General features: G+C 41.5%; 1 protein-coding gene across 2 annotated transcripts in view; it reads left to right on the top strand.

Annotated features, from left to right (window-relative positions):
• LOC126260026 (protein NDRG3) overlaps positions 1-20,383 on the top strand; it is a 584,669-nt gene that overhangs the window by 38,790 nt on the left and 525,496 nt on the right. The window contains exon 1 of one of the 2 annotated variants that reach the window (XM_049957197.1): positions 19,620-19,729. The exons of the other annotated variant lie outside the window; for it this stretch is intronic. Coding sequence (XP_049813154.1) covers positions 19,674-19,729 — 56 coding nt within the window. The 5' untranslated portion in view covers positions 19,620-19,673. Of the gene's footprint in view, positions 1-19,619; positions 19,730-20,383 lie in introns of those variants that run through there. 2 annotated transcript variants of the gene reach the window in all.

The following is a 20,383-nucleotide window of genomic DNA, read 5'->3' on the forward strand; positions in this document are numbered from 1 at the left end:
GATCGTAAAATTTTTCATCGTAGTTGTTTGGAATGGATGCCGACCAGTCAACAACAGCATATGGTGGTGACGAGTGTGCTGCTTGAAAAGAAAGAGAAATAGGAATGATAGTGGGTGAAACTGTGGATAGCGAGAGGAGAAGATCGAACTGCTCACCAGAATTAGCTACGTGAGTTACAGTCCGAGGATATAAAGCACAACGGGAATTATTTGAGAATAGGCGATCAAACATCTCAGTTTGACCCCACGAAAGTGGCCCCTCACATCTGCATACACAATACTCATTTAAGAAATTTCATGTCTTAATTTTCTTCTTCATAATTTTCGGAAAGCCTACGACTGAGTCATTCATGATTTAAATAATGAAACATTCCTCTAATTACATATTTTTTCACGCTTAATATGACGCTTTTCAAGAATTTATTCTCATTAACAAAAGGAAATATTCACATACGTATTTTATATAGTGTTTGTATGTGCTGTTTTGGCTCTCTTGCCTTGCAGTTGTGTTTTATGGTTTACTGAAATCGGACAAATTTCTTTTGTCCGATTTTCGAAACATCACGTAAAATATCTATGTAAATATTTGTACTTCATCACGATAGTAAATTCTCGCTAAGCGTCGTGTAAAACTACGTGATTGGTACCAGGGGCGGATTTAGAATATTTTTGTGGGGGAGGGAGGGGGACACGATCTTTCACGTCAATAATTGTCCACGTCAAAGCAGAGCACAGTGTATACCTATATGTTGAGATCAAGATGATCTTCACAAGGGCTTTTTAATAAATTTAAATCAACTGAACTGCTTAATTCCAATTTTACTGGTTTAATTACAGCGAAGCATTTGAAATAAACTTTGTATGTAGGTATAACATAAGATACACTCTGAAAAATATTGGATTCTCAAGAACACAATTTCAGTGTTCTCTTAAATTTTCACAGAAGATTTCTAGCACTTCTACCATAAATTTGACGCTCCTTTTGCTGTGCATCAGAGCCAAGCCATTCAGTCGGGTTTCTGCCATGTTGCTACGAAGATTTTTTGCGTCGCAGCGCAGAAAATGATCTTTTTGCTGTGCTAGCGCTGATGGTCAGAATCGATAGGAGCTGAAGGAGGATTGTGATGTTTGGAGCAACAGATGAACTTTTGTGAGTTTCTGCTGGAGAAGTTGGCTCGTGGTCTTGTTTTTTCCACAACTGATTCCAGATCATCAGTTTCCCTTCTTAAACTGCGTAGCATGGGAAATCATTTTTGTGTATACAGCTTCAAGGTGTGGTCTGGGAGTTGTGTAGGCCAATTCTTTACACAGGAAATCTAGAAAAAGAATCCATATTGCTTCTCTGAACTATTCTTCGTGTGACTCAGCTGGGGCATTCGCTCGATTCTTCTGTAAGGAAGTTGTTCTTGGAATTTTTATCTTACTGCCAACTTTCTCAGATAGGTCTTCTACTGCCTTAAAAACAGGATGGAAGTGTAAAATACTATCCTGACGAAGTTCTTTCAAGCTGTTGCATGCTGCTTCCACGAGTTGCATTGATTGGAATAGATTGATTTCCTTGTCCCGCAGTTGTCGAGCAGGTGGCAATGTTATCCCTAGCACTTTGGCAAGTACACACAAACTTAAAATAAGTTCCTTTGACTGCACAGCATGAAGAGAGGGAAGTGCAGTCGCTGCAGTACTGCTTCCGCTGCGAATGTTACGTAGTTCCGTCTCGAAATTGCAGGACAGCATCATGCCTCTCTACCCAACGTGTTCCACACAGTTTCTTTATTGTGTGAATCTTTTCTGCTGGTAGAGATGACTGTTCCTCTAGTGTCGTCGTCGAGCAGATTCTCGGATGAAATTAGGTACTGAAACAGTTATACCCACAGCATTTCGTACGGTACTTAGAGTACAGACTTCGCTTAGTGCAAGATTGACCCTGTTACTAGCACAGTGACTATAATCTGTTGATGGCTGTTCCTGAGATATAATTGCTCGAACTCCTTCAAATTTACCACTCAGATTCGTTCCTCCGTCATAGGATTGTCCTCGGCAATAAGTTACATTAATGCCATTTGCTTTAATCTCCTGCATGATGGTGTTTGCCAAGTTCAGTGAAAGGTATGCATAGAGATAATTGTTCAGAGATGCCTACATCAGCTCTCTCACCTGCTATTTTTCCAGTAAAAACATCAGCAAAGTAATCTATTAAATCACTTTATGTTGTCTTACTGATATAACTGTCATATTTTGAGTACGACTGCATCTATATCTGGATCCCGCTCCTGCTACTGCCGGGCCTGGGTGCTGACGAGTCCTCTTCACTTGGCTCGGTCCTCCCATCACTTTTCTTCCTCCAGTTGCTGCCAGGTCACGCCTCTCCTTTCCACACATATTCTCACTCCCGTTTTCCACCGTGTTCTTGGGCGTCCTCTAGGTCTTTTTCCATCCATCTTTAGTTCATCCATAATTTTTGGGAGTCTCTGTCCACACATCCTGCACTGTAGTTCCTTCTCTAGATTGTCGCACAGATGACAAAATGGCAGATATCGAAATAGACGACAGAGGGATAGAGAAACAATTAAAATAGCTCAAAAGAGGAAAAGCCGCTGGACCTGATGGGATATCAGTTCGATTTTACACAGAGTACGCGAAGGAACTCGCCCCCCTTCTTGCAGCGGTGTACCGTAGGTCTCTAGAAGAGCGTAGCGTTCCAAAGGATTGGAAAAGGGCACAGGTCATCCGCGTTTTCAAGAAGGGACGTCGAACAGATGTGCAGAACTATACACCTATATCTCTAACGTCGATCAGTTGTAGAATTTTGGAAGACGTATTATGTTCGAGTATAATGACTTTTCTGGAGACTACAAATCTACTCTGTAGGAATCAGCATGGGTTTCGAAAAAGACGATCGTGTGAAACCCAGCTCGCGCTATTCGTCCACGAGACTCAGAGGGCCATAGACACCGGTTCCCAGGTAGATGCCGTGTTTCTTGACTTCCACAAGGCGTTCGATACAGTACCCACAGTCGTTTAATGAACAAAGTAAGAGCATATGGACTATCAGACCAATTGTGTGATTGGATTGAAGAGTCCCTAGATAACAGAACGCGGCATATCATTCTCAATGGAAAGAAGTCTTTCGAAGTAAGAGTGATTTCAGGTGTGCCGCAGGGGAGTGTTGTAGGACCGTTGCTATTCACAATATTCATAAATGACCTTATGGATGACATCGGAAGTTCACTGAGGCTTTTTGTGGATGATGCTGTGGTATAACGAGAGGTTGTAACAATGGAAAATTGTACTGAAATGCAGGAGGATCTGCAGCGAATTGACGCATGGTGCAGGGAATGGCAATTCAATCTCAATGTAGGCAAGTGTAATGTGCTGCGAATACATAGAAAGAAAGATCCCTTATCATTTAGCTACAAAATAACAGGTCAGCAACTGGAAGCAGTTAATTCCATAAATTATCTGGGAGTACGCATTAGGAGTGATTTAAAATGGAATAATCATATAAAGTTGATCGTCGGTAAAGCAGATGCCAGACTGAGATTCATTGGAAGAATCCTAAGGAAATGCAATCCGAAAACAAAGGAAGTAGGTTACAGTACGCTTGTTCGCCCACTGCTTGAATACTGCTCAGCAGTGTGGGATCCGTACCAGATAGAGTTGATAGAAGAGATAGAGAATATCCAAAGGAGAGCAGCGCGCTTCGTTACAGGATCATTTAGTAATCGCGAAAGCGTTACGGAAATGATAGATAAACTCCAGTGGAAGACTGCAGGAGAGACCCTCAGTAGCTCGGTACGGGCTTTTGTTGAAGTTTCGAGAACATACCTTCACCGAGGAGTCAAGCAGTATATTGCTCCCTCCTACGTATATCTCGCGAAGAGACCATGAGGATAAAATCAGAGACATTAGAGTCCACACAGAGCATACCGACAATCCTTCTTTCCACGAACAATACGAGACTGGAATAGAAGGGAGAACCGATAGAGGTACTCAAAGTACCCTCCGCCACACACCGTCAGATGGATTGCGGAGTATGGATGTAGATGTAGATGTACCATCTTTATCTCTTTTTTTTCTATTTCTTCTCACATACTTTCTTGTTTAAGGTCCTTTCTGATATCTACGTTCCTTACTCTGTCCATTCTTGTTTTTTGCCTTAACTGCTCTCAGAAATTTCATTTCCCCTGCTTGCAGTCTGCTCCTTTCTGTCATTGTCCATGTTTCTCCTCTATAGGTGACAATAGGGAAGTAATAACTCTTATACATAAAGAGTTTTGCTTATTCTGAAACTTCCTTATTCCAGATTGGGTGTTTCATTGTTTGGTAGAAATTGTCTCCCTTCTGTAACCTCCTATTAATTTCGTTGGTTATTCTTCCCTAAATAACTGAAACTGTCTACCACTTTGAGGGGTTCTCCATTCAAAGTAGTATTTCAGCTGATCCCTTTGTCTCTTCCAAATAACATTACTTCACTCTTATCTTTATTTATTTTTTAATCCATACCTTTTTATTATTTCCTTCTACGCATCGGAGTTGTAACTGTACAACTACCTCTTTATCGCCCCATACTGTCATATCATCTGCAAAAATCATCTTTTTGTCTTTTTCTTTTACTATGTCTTTAACTGCCCTATTCATTCCCTCCATCACAACATTAAAAAGTGCAGTAGATAGAATACTTCCTAGTTTATGTCCTTGTCTTATTTCGGAGTATTCAGAGTTCCCCCATTGATGTTCTGATTCTACAATTGTGTCCTTTGTACACTGTCTTTATTACATTAATGTATTTTTCTTCATTTCTTCCCAGAGTCTTTCCCTGTTAAATGAGTCATATGCCTTTTCTATGTCTATAAAACCATTATCATCCTTTTGTTATACTCCCAACTTTTTTCCATCAGTTGACGGATAGAAAATATCAGGTCGATTGTGCTTCTTCCTTTCCTAAACCCATGCTGTGCTTCACTCAGCTCCTTTTATAACTTTTCACTTATTCGATTTAATAAAATTCCTTCAAAAATCTTGGCTGTATGACTCATAAGGGTTATTCCTCTGTAGTTTTTACAAAGTCTTTTATTGCCTTTTTTGAAGATGGGAACAATGTCTTCCCTTCTCCAATCGTCAGGTATTGTACTATTTGTCCACACACTTGATAGTACTCTATACAGCCACTGCATTTCCACTGGACCTGCTGCTTTTATCCTGTTCACTGATACTTCATCAAGTCTGGGGCTTTCCCGCCATTCATCTTCCTCACAGCTATTTCCATTGCTTCCCGTGTAATTTGTCCTAGTTCTGCTTCCCAACTTCTCTCAATTTCTCCATTATTTGTTGTTTCCTCGTGTACCTGCTCCTCAGCGTTTAACAGTTTCTTAAAATGTTCTTTCCAGAGATCTATTATATTCCCTGGATCTTCAATCACAGTACCATCCTCTGTTTCCATCTTTACTGGTACTTCAGAAGCTTTCCTTTTATTTTTCATCATTTTATAGAACATTTTCTTATTGCTCTTCACATCTTCTTCGAGTTTTTTTGTAAACTCTTCCAATGCCTTTTTCTTTGCTGTTTCCACTATTTCTTTGCACTTCTTCTTTTCCTCGATATATCTTTCATGTTCCTCGTCATTTTTAGTTTTCCACCACTTTCCCCATGCTTCATTTTTTCTTCTAACTGCTTGGATTGTGGTATTATCCCAACAACTTGTCTGTCTTACTTTTTCAAAAAAATGGTTCATATGGCTCTGAGCACTATGGGATTTAACATCTGAGATCACCAGTCCCCTAGAGCTTAGTACTACTTAAACCTAACTAACCTAAGGACATCACACACATCCATGCCCGAGGCAGGATTCGAACCTGCGACTGTAGCGGTCGCGCGGTTCCAGACTGTAGCGCCTAGAACCGCTCGGCCACTCCGGCCGGCCTTACTTTTTCCTTTCCAGATGTTCTACCACATACTTTTTCTGCTGCTTCGACTAAAGTGTCTTTGAATAAACTCCATTCTTTTTCTACATCGCAGAAAATAATTGTCTATACTTCTCAGCACTTTCACTCTCCTTCAGTTTCCAGTCCCGTATCCTCATCACTTCGACTGCATATGTCGTATTAATATTTCATCGCCTGTATCCATTCGAAATTTCAGTAAAGCACGGAAGTTTCCCTCTGAAGTAAATTCCATCTCCTGATTGCCTTTACCTAGCATCATCTCTGTATTCTGATCTCCGCATAACGTTATTGTTTTTCTAACTAGGATTAGTATTTTTTCTTTTTTGTCCACTCTTCTCTTTCTATTCTCATCCGTTCTTGTTAAAATATCCGTTCGACCTCTCTTCAGTCACATGTAGGAAGTTCTGCCAGGCAGCCATATTCCTCTTCTGATACTCTTTCTCTCTGTGACTGCGTATAATTTCAATTGCTTTCTTACGCATTTTCATTGGTTCATCCACCAGTCTTCCTAAGTTTACGTCATTGTTGTCTCCTTCTGCCCTACTCAAGAGAACGCAAGCTTTACAAAATCCGCCACTTAAGTTCTTGCTGTAGGCCAATCAAACATTTTCCTCTAGCCATTTCCTCTGGAACGATCGCATTTTATTACCTTCTGCAACTTGTAGGAAGCAAAATTTGGCAGAGGTACCCAAATGTAGTTTAATCACTGAAATATTTCCTCGTACGTCAAATGTCGACGTCTGTTCACCAAATGACCTATATCACGCTCGACCACAATAGTCTCGTCATCACATAAAGCACTCACACTACAGAGGAATTTAGTAGAAGCTGAATCCACAGTCGCTGGAAGTGATGACTCTTCCCCAACATTAATTCCACTTCCACCTTTTAAGCATTTTTTTTAAAGAAAACAGTGAAGTGTCTTTTTTTTTTCGCGTTAGATCCACTCATATAGTCTCCTGTTTAACGCACAGCGGAAAGCAAACAGAATAATGTGTGCTTAAATCAAATGCTGAAGTGATCATGTTCATTCCACAAGTAATAGTTGCCAACCTTGCTTGTTTAAATTATACTGAATACGAACAACAGTGCCTCTACTACAACCACCTACCAGCCATAGTTGCAAATACGTAGGTGCAAAATGAATACAATGTTCTAACAAGCGCCGTTTTACGTTTTATATGTGCCCCTCTGCCCCTCCCCCCTTCTAAATCCGCCACTGATTGGTACGATGTTTCATTGTTTAAATCATGAATGCTATTTCTGCTAAAGATCGTCTCAAGGCTAAGTTAAGATTTTAAATAACAGGCAAAAGCTATTCCATCTTGCAATATTGTGCTCGAATCTCCATGTACCATCTTACACATCATTCCAGAAACATGTGAATCAATACATAAATCATCTAATGAGGAATTTATGAAGGTTAAGTAAGGTTATTTAGTGTATTTCACTGTAAAAATACAGCAACCAGCCACTTTTTAATGCGTTTTATTTATGCCAATATGCATTTCGGGTTTGCACCCATCTTCAGCTGGCAAATTACATGGATCTTCAGTTACTACAGTAGTACAATCTCGACAGCAGTTTCGATGCTGCAGCAGGCCTGTGCAAAAGCAACGATTCCAATCATTTACTTCAATTTCGCGAGTTTAAAGTTACGCACTATCAGTTGTTCATTTTACTTACATTCTCCTCTCCTTGTTTTTTCTTGGTTTTTCTTCTTTTTTGCAACAACACAAACACTTTTTATCACATATTTTACACAGGCGCACTGCGTTATCCGCCATGTTGTCGACTGACAGTTTTTGTTCACATACAAACGGTTTATCTATGGACAGAGTTATATTTTACGAAAGTTTTGAGGTTCTAAGATAAGCTACTGTTTTCTAAACATTGACTTGGGTGATAGAAGTATTCTAAGTACGATGTATACTTTTTTTTGGCAGTATTGAAGATAATAAACTAACATAACACATTTATATAAAGCAGTAATTCATACATTTACAATATAACAAAGATAGAATTAAGATTTTTATGTTTTATATTATTACATGCATTTGTTGGGTTTATATTAGATTATGTTATTTCTTGATTGTGCTTAGTAAGTGGTTTGATAAGTAGAGTGTGGAAGTTTTTCAGAAATATTCGGTTTGGCAGCTCTGTTTGGTCGTTAAGTATGTCAGAAGGGGATGCATGTTTATGTGAATAAATTTCGATTTCTTCTAGGAGGTTCATTCTTTTTCCTTTGTTGGCTAGGTGGAGAACTTGTAGGTTATGGGATATGTCTATTACTTGATGTTCTTTTTCTGCTACATGTTGGGCGAATGTGGATTTATTTAAGTTTTTTAAACGAAGAGCATCCATGTGTTCTCGAAACTGTATGCTGAAATTTCTCCCTGTTTGGCCTATGTATGTTTTTGGACATGAGTTGCAGTTAAGTTTGTATATTCCTGATTGATTGTACGGTTTGGTATTATTTTTAATGTTATGGATAGCTTTGTCCTGTATTTTGTTATTTGTATAGTAGCTGATTTTGATATCTGTTCTTCGGAACAGGTTTGCTATTTTATATGACAGTTTTCCTACAAATGGCAAGCTTACATATTTTTCTTTTGGCTGTGTTGTGGTACTCTTTAATGTTGTTTTGTTATTGTATTTGTTTATGTGGGGATTTATCTTAGAGTTTAGTTCATCTATTAATTTTGGATTGTAGCCATTACTGTAAGCAATTGCTTTGATGGTGTTTAGTTCTTCTATTTGGTCAGCTGGTTCTAGTGGTATTTTGTGCATTCTGTTTAGCATTGCTCTGTATGAAGCCGTCTTATGTTTATCCGGGTGGCAGGATGATCTATTAATTGTGTTATCTGTGTATGTTGGTTTCCTGTATACTTGAAATTTGTGTTTGTTGTTGGAGCTACTTATGCAGAGATCCAGAAAATTTAAACCTACTTCTGTTTGGTGTTCTACAGTGAAGATGATGTTCTGATGCATTTAGTGTAATTTAAAGTAGTAACAAGTACATTTATTTCACTTATGTACACTATGGGCACAAATGTCTTTTGATGTCTCCATCTCATTCCACATCCTTTCTTTTTATATGTAAGCTTCACATTACCCACAGTGCAGCAACTTCGAATGCAGCTAATTACTGCAGCTATTTCTTTATATGATTCTAATAGTTTATTCCGTTTTTTGTAGTCAGCGTGCTTTGTGTTATGAAGAATTTCATTTTCTTGACACTTTACAATGACCACAGTAGGGGCAGCCACGCGCCAAATATTCTTCGCTATTTCATAGCAGCCGGCCTACGTGACCGAGCGGTTCTAGGCGCTTTAGTCTGGAACCGCGCTCCCGCTACGGTCGCAGGTTCGAATCCTGCCTCGGTCATGGATGTGTGTGATGTCCTTAGGTGATGTTAAGTCCCATAGTGCTCAGAGCCATTTGGACTATATTTCATAGCTTAAATGCACCAAAGCAAGCGAATCGGAATGTAAACAATGGCCCTCCCTCTATCTTTTATCAAAGGTCTTTATTAAAAGCTTCTCTGCTACACTTTCAAAGACTTGACCAAAGGGCTTTGATGAGTATTTATCAATGGCCTCAAACACTACATTAAGACGTCACACAGATGTGTGCTCAGGCCTGTATTTACCGTTGGCCACGAGTCGGCTTTTGTCGAACACCTCCGCATGTCCTGTAATATCTGCAAACCGGGTTCCAATAAGCACACTGCCTCTCCTCTGATGACTAACCCTGGTACGCTGCTGTGTCTTCACCAATGGCCTGCTTAGGCGTGAGCCGCATGGTGGGCTTCCGAACATGCAAAAAAATACCCAACTACATGGCGCAGCTGGCCGACATGGCACACTCCCGCGACTTGCTGAAAGTAAAGTTCCGCCTTCACGTGGGCATGACAGCAGAAGTATACGAAATGTTGCATCTCTCCAAACAATGCCATCGCTGCCAGCGATTTAGTCACGCGGCTAAACGGCGAATGTGAAGCTGAAGCCCGTTGCCGTAGATTCGCGCGCAACAACGTAACGCAGCACTGCACACAAGGCAAAACAGACCGAGGCAAATGCGCTAACTGTAATGGGCCCCCATGTGACCAGTTACAAAGGGTGCGAAGTATACAAAGAGACGCTGAGGCGCAAAAGCGCCAAAAACATCCAAACAATCGCCAGAACAGCTTCAAACCCCGCTCCCCCTGCGCCCAGTGTGGAGCGGCATCTCCGTTGTTGCAGTCGCTGGCACTAGCGGTGAGGGGAGGGCAGCGGACCCTCAGCGCCCGCCACACACTCATCCAGCACCTGTTCAGAAAACACAGTCTATATACCTGCACTAGCTGCGACACGGACACCTTAGCACAATACAACCCCAACTCCTCTAGTCAAAGACCGACACACACACAACCACGGCAGATGCACTCACACAAGGGAAACCCAAAACCCAGAGAAGGGGAAGGGACATCAACAACAGAAGAGGAAACACCACCACACCACAACAAACACACTAACAACAGGCTATCTACACTCAATCACTCAGTCAAAAATGCAGCGAAACCCTGACCCACAGTACTCTCCCCCACCCCTCCTCACCACAGCGACAGCACAGGCGCCACAGGCAGACACATGCACCACCGATGCTCAAGCTGGCCCATCCACCACACCAGAATCAGAACAACAAGCCAAAATCACAACCACTGCCTCACTGGCCAACACTAACAACATCCTAACAACACTTGGTGGAGTAGTGGAGTCATTGTTTCCCAATTACGCATGGCTTAAAATCCTCATGAGGCAATTAAACCTCGCCACCACACAGTGCACACAGCTCTTGGCAGCCACACCTGGTCAGTGCATGGCTGTAATACAAACTCCTCTCACAGCACGTATGACACTCTTCCATGGATAATATACCATACCCACCCCATTACGCAAACAGCAGAACCCTGACAAAGATCCTGTTTTGGAACGCCAATGAGAGAACTAGATGCATTCATGGAGAGAAAAAAATGGCTCTGAGCACTATGGGACTCAACTGCTGTGGTCATAAGTCCCCTAGAACTTAGAACTACTTAAACCTAACTAACCTAAGGACAGCACACAACACCCAGCCATCACGAGGCAGAGAAAATCCCTGACCCCGCCGGGAATCGAACCCGGGAACCCGGGCGTGGGAAGCGAGAACGCTACCGCACGACCACGAGATGCGGGCGTTTCATGGAGAGAAATGGCATCTGGGTCACTCTTGTGAATAAGAAACTATTAAAACCATACAGACAGCTACCCTTTTCTGGTTATTGCATCTATTGTACCGATCGACCAGGTGACAGGGTGACAGGCATCACAGCAATCATCGTACACAAAGACTTTGAGCACATGAACATAAAGCTCACTGAGCTCGAAGAATACAGTGGCCAAGTTCAATGGAGCATAAACTGCACTGATATCGCTATACGATCCGCCACAGAACATCGTAACATGCGTTATCAGCACATCGGTATAGCACTGCGAGACATCACTTCTGGAGGACTTAACGCAAACCGCCCAGAATACTCATCTCCAAAAGCAAAAAACTGTACGAACATTCACTAGGCCGAAACTGCATCATACTAGGGCCGGATGTACTCACATTTGTGCCCACAAAGAGGTGACAGAAGCCAGATGTTATAGACATAGCTCTCATCAAGGTCATCACAAGCATACTCACCACTGAAGTTGAGAACGATCTGACCTCCGACCACCTACCACTAATACTGCACACGGAAAAGACACTGCAGAACATCGAACCACATTGGATACTGAACCACAAGTATGCGAGCTGCTCACTGTTGGAGGAAACGCTTGATAGGTGTTTCCCAGAGATACATAAAGTTATGCACACAGAACAAATATATGTATCTGTACACCACCACAACACTCAACAGCCCTGCCCCAGGAAATCCTGGCTTAATTTCAAACCGTCTCAGGAGATACTGGCAGTGTAGCGGTTGCCCATTGTAGAAACGGCACATTCACAGGCTCTAGGGAGTTATAGGGAGAAAATACAAACATTTAAAACTATACAATGGCACCAAAACCTCGCTAGTCTGGATACCACTCGGCCTGGCATGAGTAACCTCACACGACACTTCACCATGGAGAAACACTGCACGTCTAGGACCAGACAGCCTCGCATATTCTGCGAAGGAGACTCGGCTCAAGGCTAGAACACTTTTTGCGTTCTTTTCACCGAGTCTGGTTCCCTTAGACCCAGAATTCACACGTTAAACGGACCATGAAGTTACTCAACTTCTAGCCCAGCCTGCGTCCCACGATATTAGACATACTAGCACACGCAAAATTACATGAGCTATTAAGCACACCATGGCTAGAAAATCTCCTGGTCCTGAAGGCATTCAAAACCGTGCACTCCAGGAGTTCACAGGTAAGACCATAGAAGACCTTACACACATCACAAATGCCATCCTGTGACACCAACATTCCCCTGCCTGTTGGAAGGCAGCCAAGGTCCTGGCGTTCAGGAAACCAGGGAAAGACCACTCTCTCCCGCAAAATTACTGATCCATCAGCTTCCTAAGCTCTCTCAACAAGACTGTTGAGATGACAACACTGAAACGTCTCACTAGTCACCGCATCAACAACGACACCCTGAGACTGGAACAATTCAGCTTCAGGAATCACGTCTCTGCAACGTAACAACTACTCCGTGTAGTAGAAGGCATAATAAATGGCTACAACACCAACAAAGCAACAGGGGTTGTGTTCGTAGACATCGAAAACGCCTTTGATCGTCTCTGGCACAATGGCCTCATACGCAAACTTAGCGATGCTGGTTTCCACAACGGACTGGTATGTCTCATACGTACATAACACACTAATGGATGCTGACGTTATGGGCAAAAAGTCAACACAACATGGTGTACAAGCTGGAATACCCCAAGGCAGCATCCTGGGCCCCCTGTTGTTTAACCTCTACATAAACGATCTGCCAACTACACAAAATACAATGGTTGCCACCTATGCAGGTAACACCGCCACCATGGCGTAAGACTGTAAACCATCAAACGTCAACTTACGACTACAGACTTCCCTCAGAGTTGCCAAACCTTGGCATGTTATAGCAAAAGTCGACGAGTGCGACGCAGTGCTGTTCCCTTGTAGCCTGAAAGAACTATTCAAACATCAACATTGCAGGTAAATAACATTAGACACACACCCTATACGTTTCCATGAGAAAGTCAGGTACTTAGGTGTCTGAAGGCACTGAAAACTACCATGGAAGAACCACGTACAATACGTCACCAACCAACCACACGCGGGACTCAGACAACTTTATCCAATGCTGAACAGGCGAAATACACTGAATAGTCCATATACATGACACTCATTAGACCCCTGATGACATATGCTGCCACAGTCTGGGGATACACAGCTCCAACGTGCCTGCAGGTCATACAGAACAATGTGCTACGTATCATAAGCAGTGCTCGACAATACACACGCACTGTGGACCTTCACAATTAATACCGCCTCTAAACTCTCTCGGACGTATTAAAAAACTCGCCGCACGACTATACAGGAACTCGAGACGCTCGAACAACCCCTTCATCCTGAATCTGGGAAACTACGACCACAACTATAGGTAGAAACACAATCGTCCAAAGACACTCCTTAGTAGGGACACGTAACCACCTGTGGCAAGCTAAGGCACAAACAACGGAAATAACGGCGAACCAATGCATTACAGTAAAGTTGTCACCACCAGATGAATGACACAATCCCTCGACCACCCACAGCATGGAAACCAAATCTTGCACACTAAACAGAACGGAACGCACACAACCTCCTGTAATGTGCGATCGATTGTGTGACCAATCGACCACTAATATAAAGACTATGGCGTTTACAGGGGTGCAGACGCTGCAACTGGCCCAGGAGAGATCGTCGGTACCCATTGCAGCAATACCTATGTATGACGCTGGTACTGAGCATTGCACGTTACCCAATCATTAACCAACCTTGCCCTTGCATGATCTGTCGCAGACATCAAGAAAATCCACTAGTGCTCTTACTACGTGTACAGAATGTCGCAGAGGTTTTCTCCCTTTGGCGCTTGCCTTGGCACTTTTTTCCCTCTGGCCTTACCACTTTTCGTCCACCTCTGTCACCTCGATGGGCCCATGTTAATGGGTACTCCTAACCAGACACGCGGACAGTATCATGGCCCTACATCCCGTGTACTCTTCGATTTCTAACTAACAATACGGGGGTGACAGTAGATCTATTGAGATGGTCACTGCTTCGATGTGGGCGTGGAGGAGCTTCAGTCTGTATGAAAACGTATCAGTAACACATCCCTTCACCTACACACACTCCTCATCCTGTCTCGACGCAACTTCAACCAACTCCCTCTCCCAGAGAATGAGATAAACATAGATATTTATCCCTCCTATCAATAACTTTATCTTGGAACTCTTCCATTTGGTCGGTTTCCGCACAGAAAAACAACAATATGGGAATTGTGAGTCAGCCTTGATGCAAAACACTTTTTGTTGTTTATTTACTTATTTATCCCCCAAACTAGTTTCAGTGAAAAATATCGGCATCATCAATAGGTTCTTTAAATCTAAGACATGCAGAAAATAGCATACTATATTCAAAAAACAAACATTAAAAATGTAATAATGTGTATAACTATGCTATTTTCTCATGTTTCAGATTTAAAGAACCCACTGCTGATGGCGATATTTGTCGCTGAAACTAGTTTGGAGAATAAATAAGTAAACAAAAAACAAAAAGCATTTTGCATCAAGGCGGACTTACAATTCCTATATTGTTGTCCCTTCTACCAAGTTTAACTATTCTCCACCTATCCCACACCATTACTCCTTCTCACCCTCTGTATTTTCCACCATCTGTATTCCCACCATCCGCTTCACCTCCTACTTATTTCCATAGTTTCCCCACATAACATAACCCTACATCTTTACAAACAACCCTCAATCTCTGTGGAGCATGCATACATACATACATACATACATTAATCCTTGTTCCATAGATCATGAATACGACATTTCGTAATGATGTGGAACGTGTCACTTTAACATAAGTTTTCTTTACACAAAATAATGAATGAATTAATTATTTTTTGTAGTTACTACTTCATATCTAAGAATTCATCTATTGAGTAGAAGGTGTTGTCATTCAGAAATTCTTTTAATTTGCTTTTAAATGTTGGTTGGCTATCTGTCAGACTTTTAATACTATTTGGCAAATGACCTAAGATTTTTGTGGAATCATAATTCACCCCTTTCTGTGCCAAAGTGAGATTTAATCCAGAATAGTGAATATCATCCTTTCTTCTAGTGTTGTAGCTATTCACTTTGCTGTTATTTTTGAAATTGGATGGGTTATTAATGACAAATTTCATAAGTGAATATATGTATTGCGAAGGTTCTGTGAATATCCCGAGTTCCTTAAATAAATGTGTGCAAGGTGATCTTGGGTGGGCTCCAGCTATTATTCTGATTACACGCTTTTGTGCAATGAATACTTTCTCTCTTAATGACGAATTGTCCCAAAATAGGATGCCATATGAAAGCAGTGAATGAAAATAGGCATAATAGGGTAATTTACTAATATGTTTATCACCAAAATTTGCAATAACCATAATAGCTTAAGTAGCTGAACCTAACCGTTTCAGCAGATCATCGATGTGTTTCTTCCAATCCAATTTCTCATCGGTGCACACACCCAGAAATTTTGAGTATTCTACTTAGCAACAGACTTCCGTTCATAGTCTATATTTATCAATGGTGTTATGCCATTTACTGTACAGAATTGCATAAACTGTGTTTTCTCAAAATTTAGTGAGAGTTCATATGCAGATAACCACTTAATAATCTTCAGAAAGACATTATTTGCAATTTCCTCAGCTGATTCTTGCTTCTTGGATGTGATTACTATACTTGTATCATCAGCAAAAAGAACAAACTTTGCATATTCATGAATATAGAGTGGCAAAACATTAATATATAGTAAGAACAATAAGGGACTGAAGACTGAACACTGTGGGACACCATTTTTGATTCCTCCCCAGTTAGAGGACTCTACTGGTTTTTATAGACTATGTGTACTGTTAACTTCAACCTTCTGCATTCTTCCAGTAAAGTATGAATTAAACCACTTGTGCACTGTCCCACTCATACCACAACACTTAAGCTTATCTAGAAGAATGTCATGATTCACACAATCAAAATCCTTTGAGAGATCACAAAATATCCCAATGGGTGATGTTCGGTTATTCATTGCATTTATTATTTGATCAGTGAAAGCATATATAGCATTTTATGTTGAAAAGCCTTTCTGAAAACCAGATTGACATTTTGTTAGTACTTCATTTTTACAAATATGTGATGCTACTCTTGAATATATTACTTTTTCAAGAATTTTGGATAAATCTGTCAGAAGTGAGATTGGGCGGTAGATGTTAGCATCAGATCTATCCCCTTTGTTATGCAATGGTTTAACTATAGCATATTTCAGTCTATCTGTAAAAATTCCCTGTTTCAGTGAGCTACTTCGTATGTGGCTGAGAATCCTACTTATTTGTTGGGAACAAGCTTTTAGTACTCTGATGGAAATGCCATCAATTCCATGTGAGCTTTTACTTCTAAGTGAATTTATTATTTTCCCAATTTCAGTAGGAGATGTGGGTTAAATTTCAGTTTTATCAAATTGCATAGGTACTGCCTCTTCCATATACTGCCTTGCATTTTCTAATGAATAGGTGAAACCTATTTTCTCTACGACACTTAAAAATGATTATTAAAAATGTTTTCTACTTCTGACCTCTTCTTAACAAACGTTTCATTGTGTTTGATAGAAATACAGTCTTCCTGTGCTCTTGGTTGCCCTGTTTCCCTTTTCACAATATTCCAAATTGTTTTAATTTTATTATCAGATGTGCTAATCTCAGACATAATGCACATACTTCTGGACTTTTTAATAACTTTTCTTAATATAGTACAGTAGTTTATATAATGTTTCATTGTTTCAGGATCATTACTCCTCCTAGCTATAAGATACATTTCCCTTTTCTGTTTACAAGATATTTTTATCTCTTTAGTAAGCAATGGCTTTTTTCATGGTTTCATACAATTATGTTTCACTGTTTTCTTAGGGAAACTATTTTCAGATATGCTCATAAAGGTATAATGAAATAGGTTAAGTGTCAAATTAGCATCATGTTCCCTGTACACCTCATCACACCCATCTCCTCCCACAATTTTAAGTGCAAGTGCAGTACAGCGCTCCAATGTTTTTTTTTTTTTTTTTTTTTTCAGACTCATTTCAGATTTCTGTGATGCGTTTTGAAAATGTATATATTTTCGTTTTTTTTAACTGTCTGCCTCTGATTTTTAATTTAAAATAGAACGACAGCCACAAATTTTGTTTCTCATTCTATGTTCTTAATTAGTTTGGCTAAAGAGCCGAAAGCACATTCAGTGGCAGTCCTTCAGATTGTAAGTGCGAGTGCAATGCTTCGGTTCTTTTTTTTTCAGACGCGTTTCAACTTTCTGTGTTTTGAAAATGTATGTATTTTCGTTTTTTAGCTGCAGCTGCAAATTTTGTTTCTCATTCTATGTTTTTTAATTAGCTTCGCCAAAGAGCGGAATATTGTGCCGCTGACAGCTCACTTCCGGTCCAAATGGAATGAAATAACAATGAAGAAGTAGAAGAGCCGGCTTGTGCGCAAGCAACATTTCGCGAGCCCTCGGTTCCGTGCAAGGCCTAGAGGAGATCAGTATGTAATTGAAATGGTACCTACTAAAGGTCTTGACTTTGTCGTGTGCTATCGAGAGCTTACATGTATTTAAACGCGCAGACAAGAATTATTAACTCGTCTGAAATAGCTACTCATTCCCCGACGAAGACAGCTGCTGACAGAGCAGTTACTAGACGTTTTACCGCCCTAGACTAGAACTGAAAACTAACGCCTCTTCTTCATTACTACCATCCTAATCCACCTCCACCACCGACATCCAACGGCACAACAATGCAAATCTCCTATTATACTTTAAATCATTAAACTAATGTGACTAGACGTACTCATTTTCTTGGGACAGTCCTCAGTTTTCATGTTTTGTCCTAAGTTCCTTCCTGATTGAAAACAACAAATGTCCTCAATTTTTGAAATTTCGCAACTTATTGAAAAAGAAAGAATGTACTTATTATTTTAAATTAGAAGTCAGCTGAATATAACGGTGCAACTTAATTTGGCATCAATTACTTTTTTTTAATTGCAAGAAAATGGATCAGTAAAGGTGTGTAACTATTTTCTAGTGTAAATGAATTTTTCCTTGGATTTTGAAATTGTGCTATATTGACGGGAGAGGCGTCAAACTATGTCATCTGATTAATCGTGTTGTTATTTCGTTTCTGTTTCAATTGAAATATTTTTAGAATGAGGAATAAATCTTTTTCATCTTCCACTATCTTGCGATTAAATAAACAAATGACGCCTTGTCTGCATTTTATATTGAGAATTTACAACTTTTATTAGCCGCGCCGGTGGCGCAGCCGTCTAAGCGATTGTCCTCTGTTCATTCGTCCGACATGTCTCCGGGTTCGAATCCCGTGAGGCACGGATGTTGTGATCGTCTAAAAGCACTGGCTCTTTCCCTTCCCTGGAGTCAGTGGCCCTAAATTAGGGGCGGGCCACTGTTTGTAGTACACTGAGTTGTTCAATGTGGTCGTTAAACCTCAAGTAAAAACAACTTTCAAAACACAGACACTAAATTTATTACAGTGAACAGAGATGTCAATGAACGAAAGGACAGATCATAACTTTGTGAGAAGTTATGAAAGTAAACTTTTCACTCGAGGGAAGACTTGAACCAAGGACCTCTCATTCAGCAGCTGCTCACGCTAACCACGGGACCACGGCGCTCCTGACCTCATATGTTGCCTATCTTGCGCATGGACTACCCAGTTTGTATATTTTGCTTATTTTTTTCATAGTTCCACACAACTTCTTCGTGTTTTCTCGATTGATCTGTGTTCACGTTTTCGAGGCCTATCCACTGTGCCAACTTATAACTAAATCTGAGGGGGGTGCGATGGGGAGGTTCCCTTGTAAGTAACTGTTCCGTATGCTTTTGAAAACAGTTCTGTGTTTTGGTTTATCCTCTTTTACTCAATTTTTTTCGTTTTTTCATTTGAAACTAATTTTTTTTGCCCCCTGCCGCCCCTAAAACATTGCCGCCCTAGTCGGCCTCGAAGTCCTGCCTGTAGTACAGGCCCTGGCTGCTGGCACTCGTGTGACGTGCTGTGACGTAAGCGCCACGGCCTGTCTTTCTCTTGGCCTTGCTGACGACCGAGTCCCACGAGAAGTATATCTCGTTGGCCCAGGTAGTCACTGTGTGACGTCACCAGGATGCGCGCATGCCTGTGGTCCAGGTGGTGGTAGTGTATGTAGGCAACGCGGTCGAATGGGTAAGGCGAGACGCTGTCACCTACTGGCGCAAGTGCACGTGCCGCGGCGACCCGTGTGTTGTTGTGTGCCGTGTCTGCTGCAGCAGGCTGTGGCAGTGGCGGCCTGTGGGAGGGGCAACAGGCAGCTGACGGCGGCGGCCGCGTCTCGGGCCCAGCCGCCGCTTCGCGCCAGTGACGCCGTGGCAGCGGCAGCGGCAGTAGCAATCGGTGACAGTTACCAGCAGCCAGCATGATGGCCCTCAGCGACGCCAGCCAACCTGCACCTCCAGCCGATCCCAGGCCCCCGTGAGTACTGCCACTCTATTGCTTCGTGTTTCCACTTCACGATTCGAGTCGTAACGGCTCCGTATTTTCCGTTACGAATACCGATAATTTTATGTCAGTTCTTACGCCTGACAAGTATTTCGCCCCATATACACATATCAAAGCGTGCCACTGTGAAGCTTACGGGGTGAAGTCGAACTCCAGCGATTAACTTTCGAAAGTTGTTCGGAGCTATTTTCTGAGTATTTTGGCACGAGATACGTGTGCCTCCGGTGGCTCGTTACAGACTAATTGCATTCCGTTTGCCCTCTCACCTCCATTTATCTTGGCATCTGTATTGCGCTGAGAAAGTTTCTGTACAACAGTGAGAATGTCGAGGCTATGCGCCCTGTGTCTCTCCTTTGGAAACAAACGTTATTCCATTCACTTACAATAATTGCAGTTAACAAAAGTAATGCCCTCTTTGATCTTCGTCCCAAAGCTTGTATTAAGAAATGTTCTGTCCTGCTGTTCGTTAAAAGTAACACTTTGCAGTATGGGTAAGTTTACCGTTGAAGAATTGGCCGATGTGCACCTAGTGTTAGGGAAGAATATCGCAACAAGACGCAACTGTCCACCGTTTTCGAAAAAGTGTGAACATTTTGCGCGTGCTTACATACTTAACATGGACGCTAG

The sequence above is a fragment of the Schistocerca nitens genome, chromosome 5, assembly GCF_023898315.1.
Source record: "Schistocerca nitens isolate TAMUIC-IGC-003100 chromosome 5, iqSchNite1.1, whole genome shotgun sequence".
NCBI lineage: Eukaryota > Metazoa > Arthropoda > Insecta > Orthoptera > Acrididae > Schistocerca > Schistocerca nitens.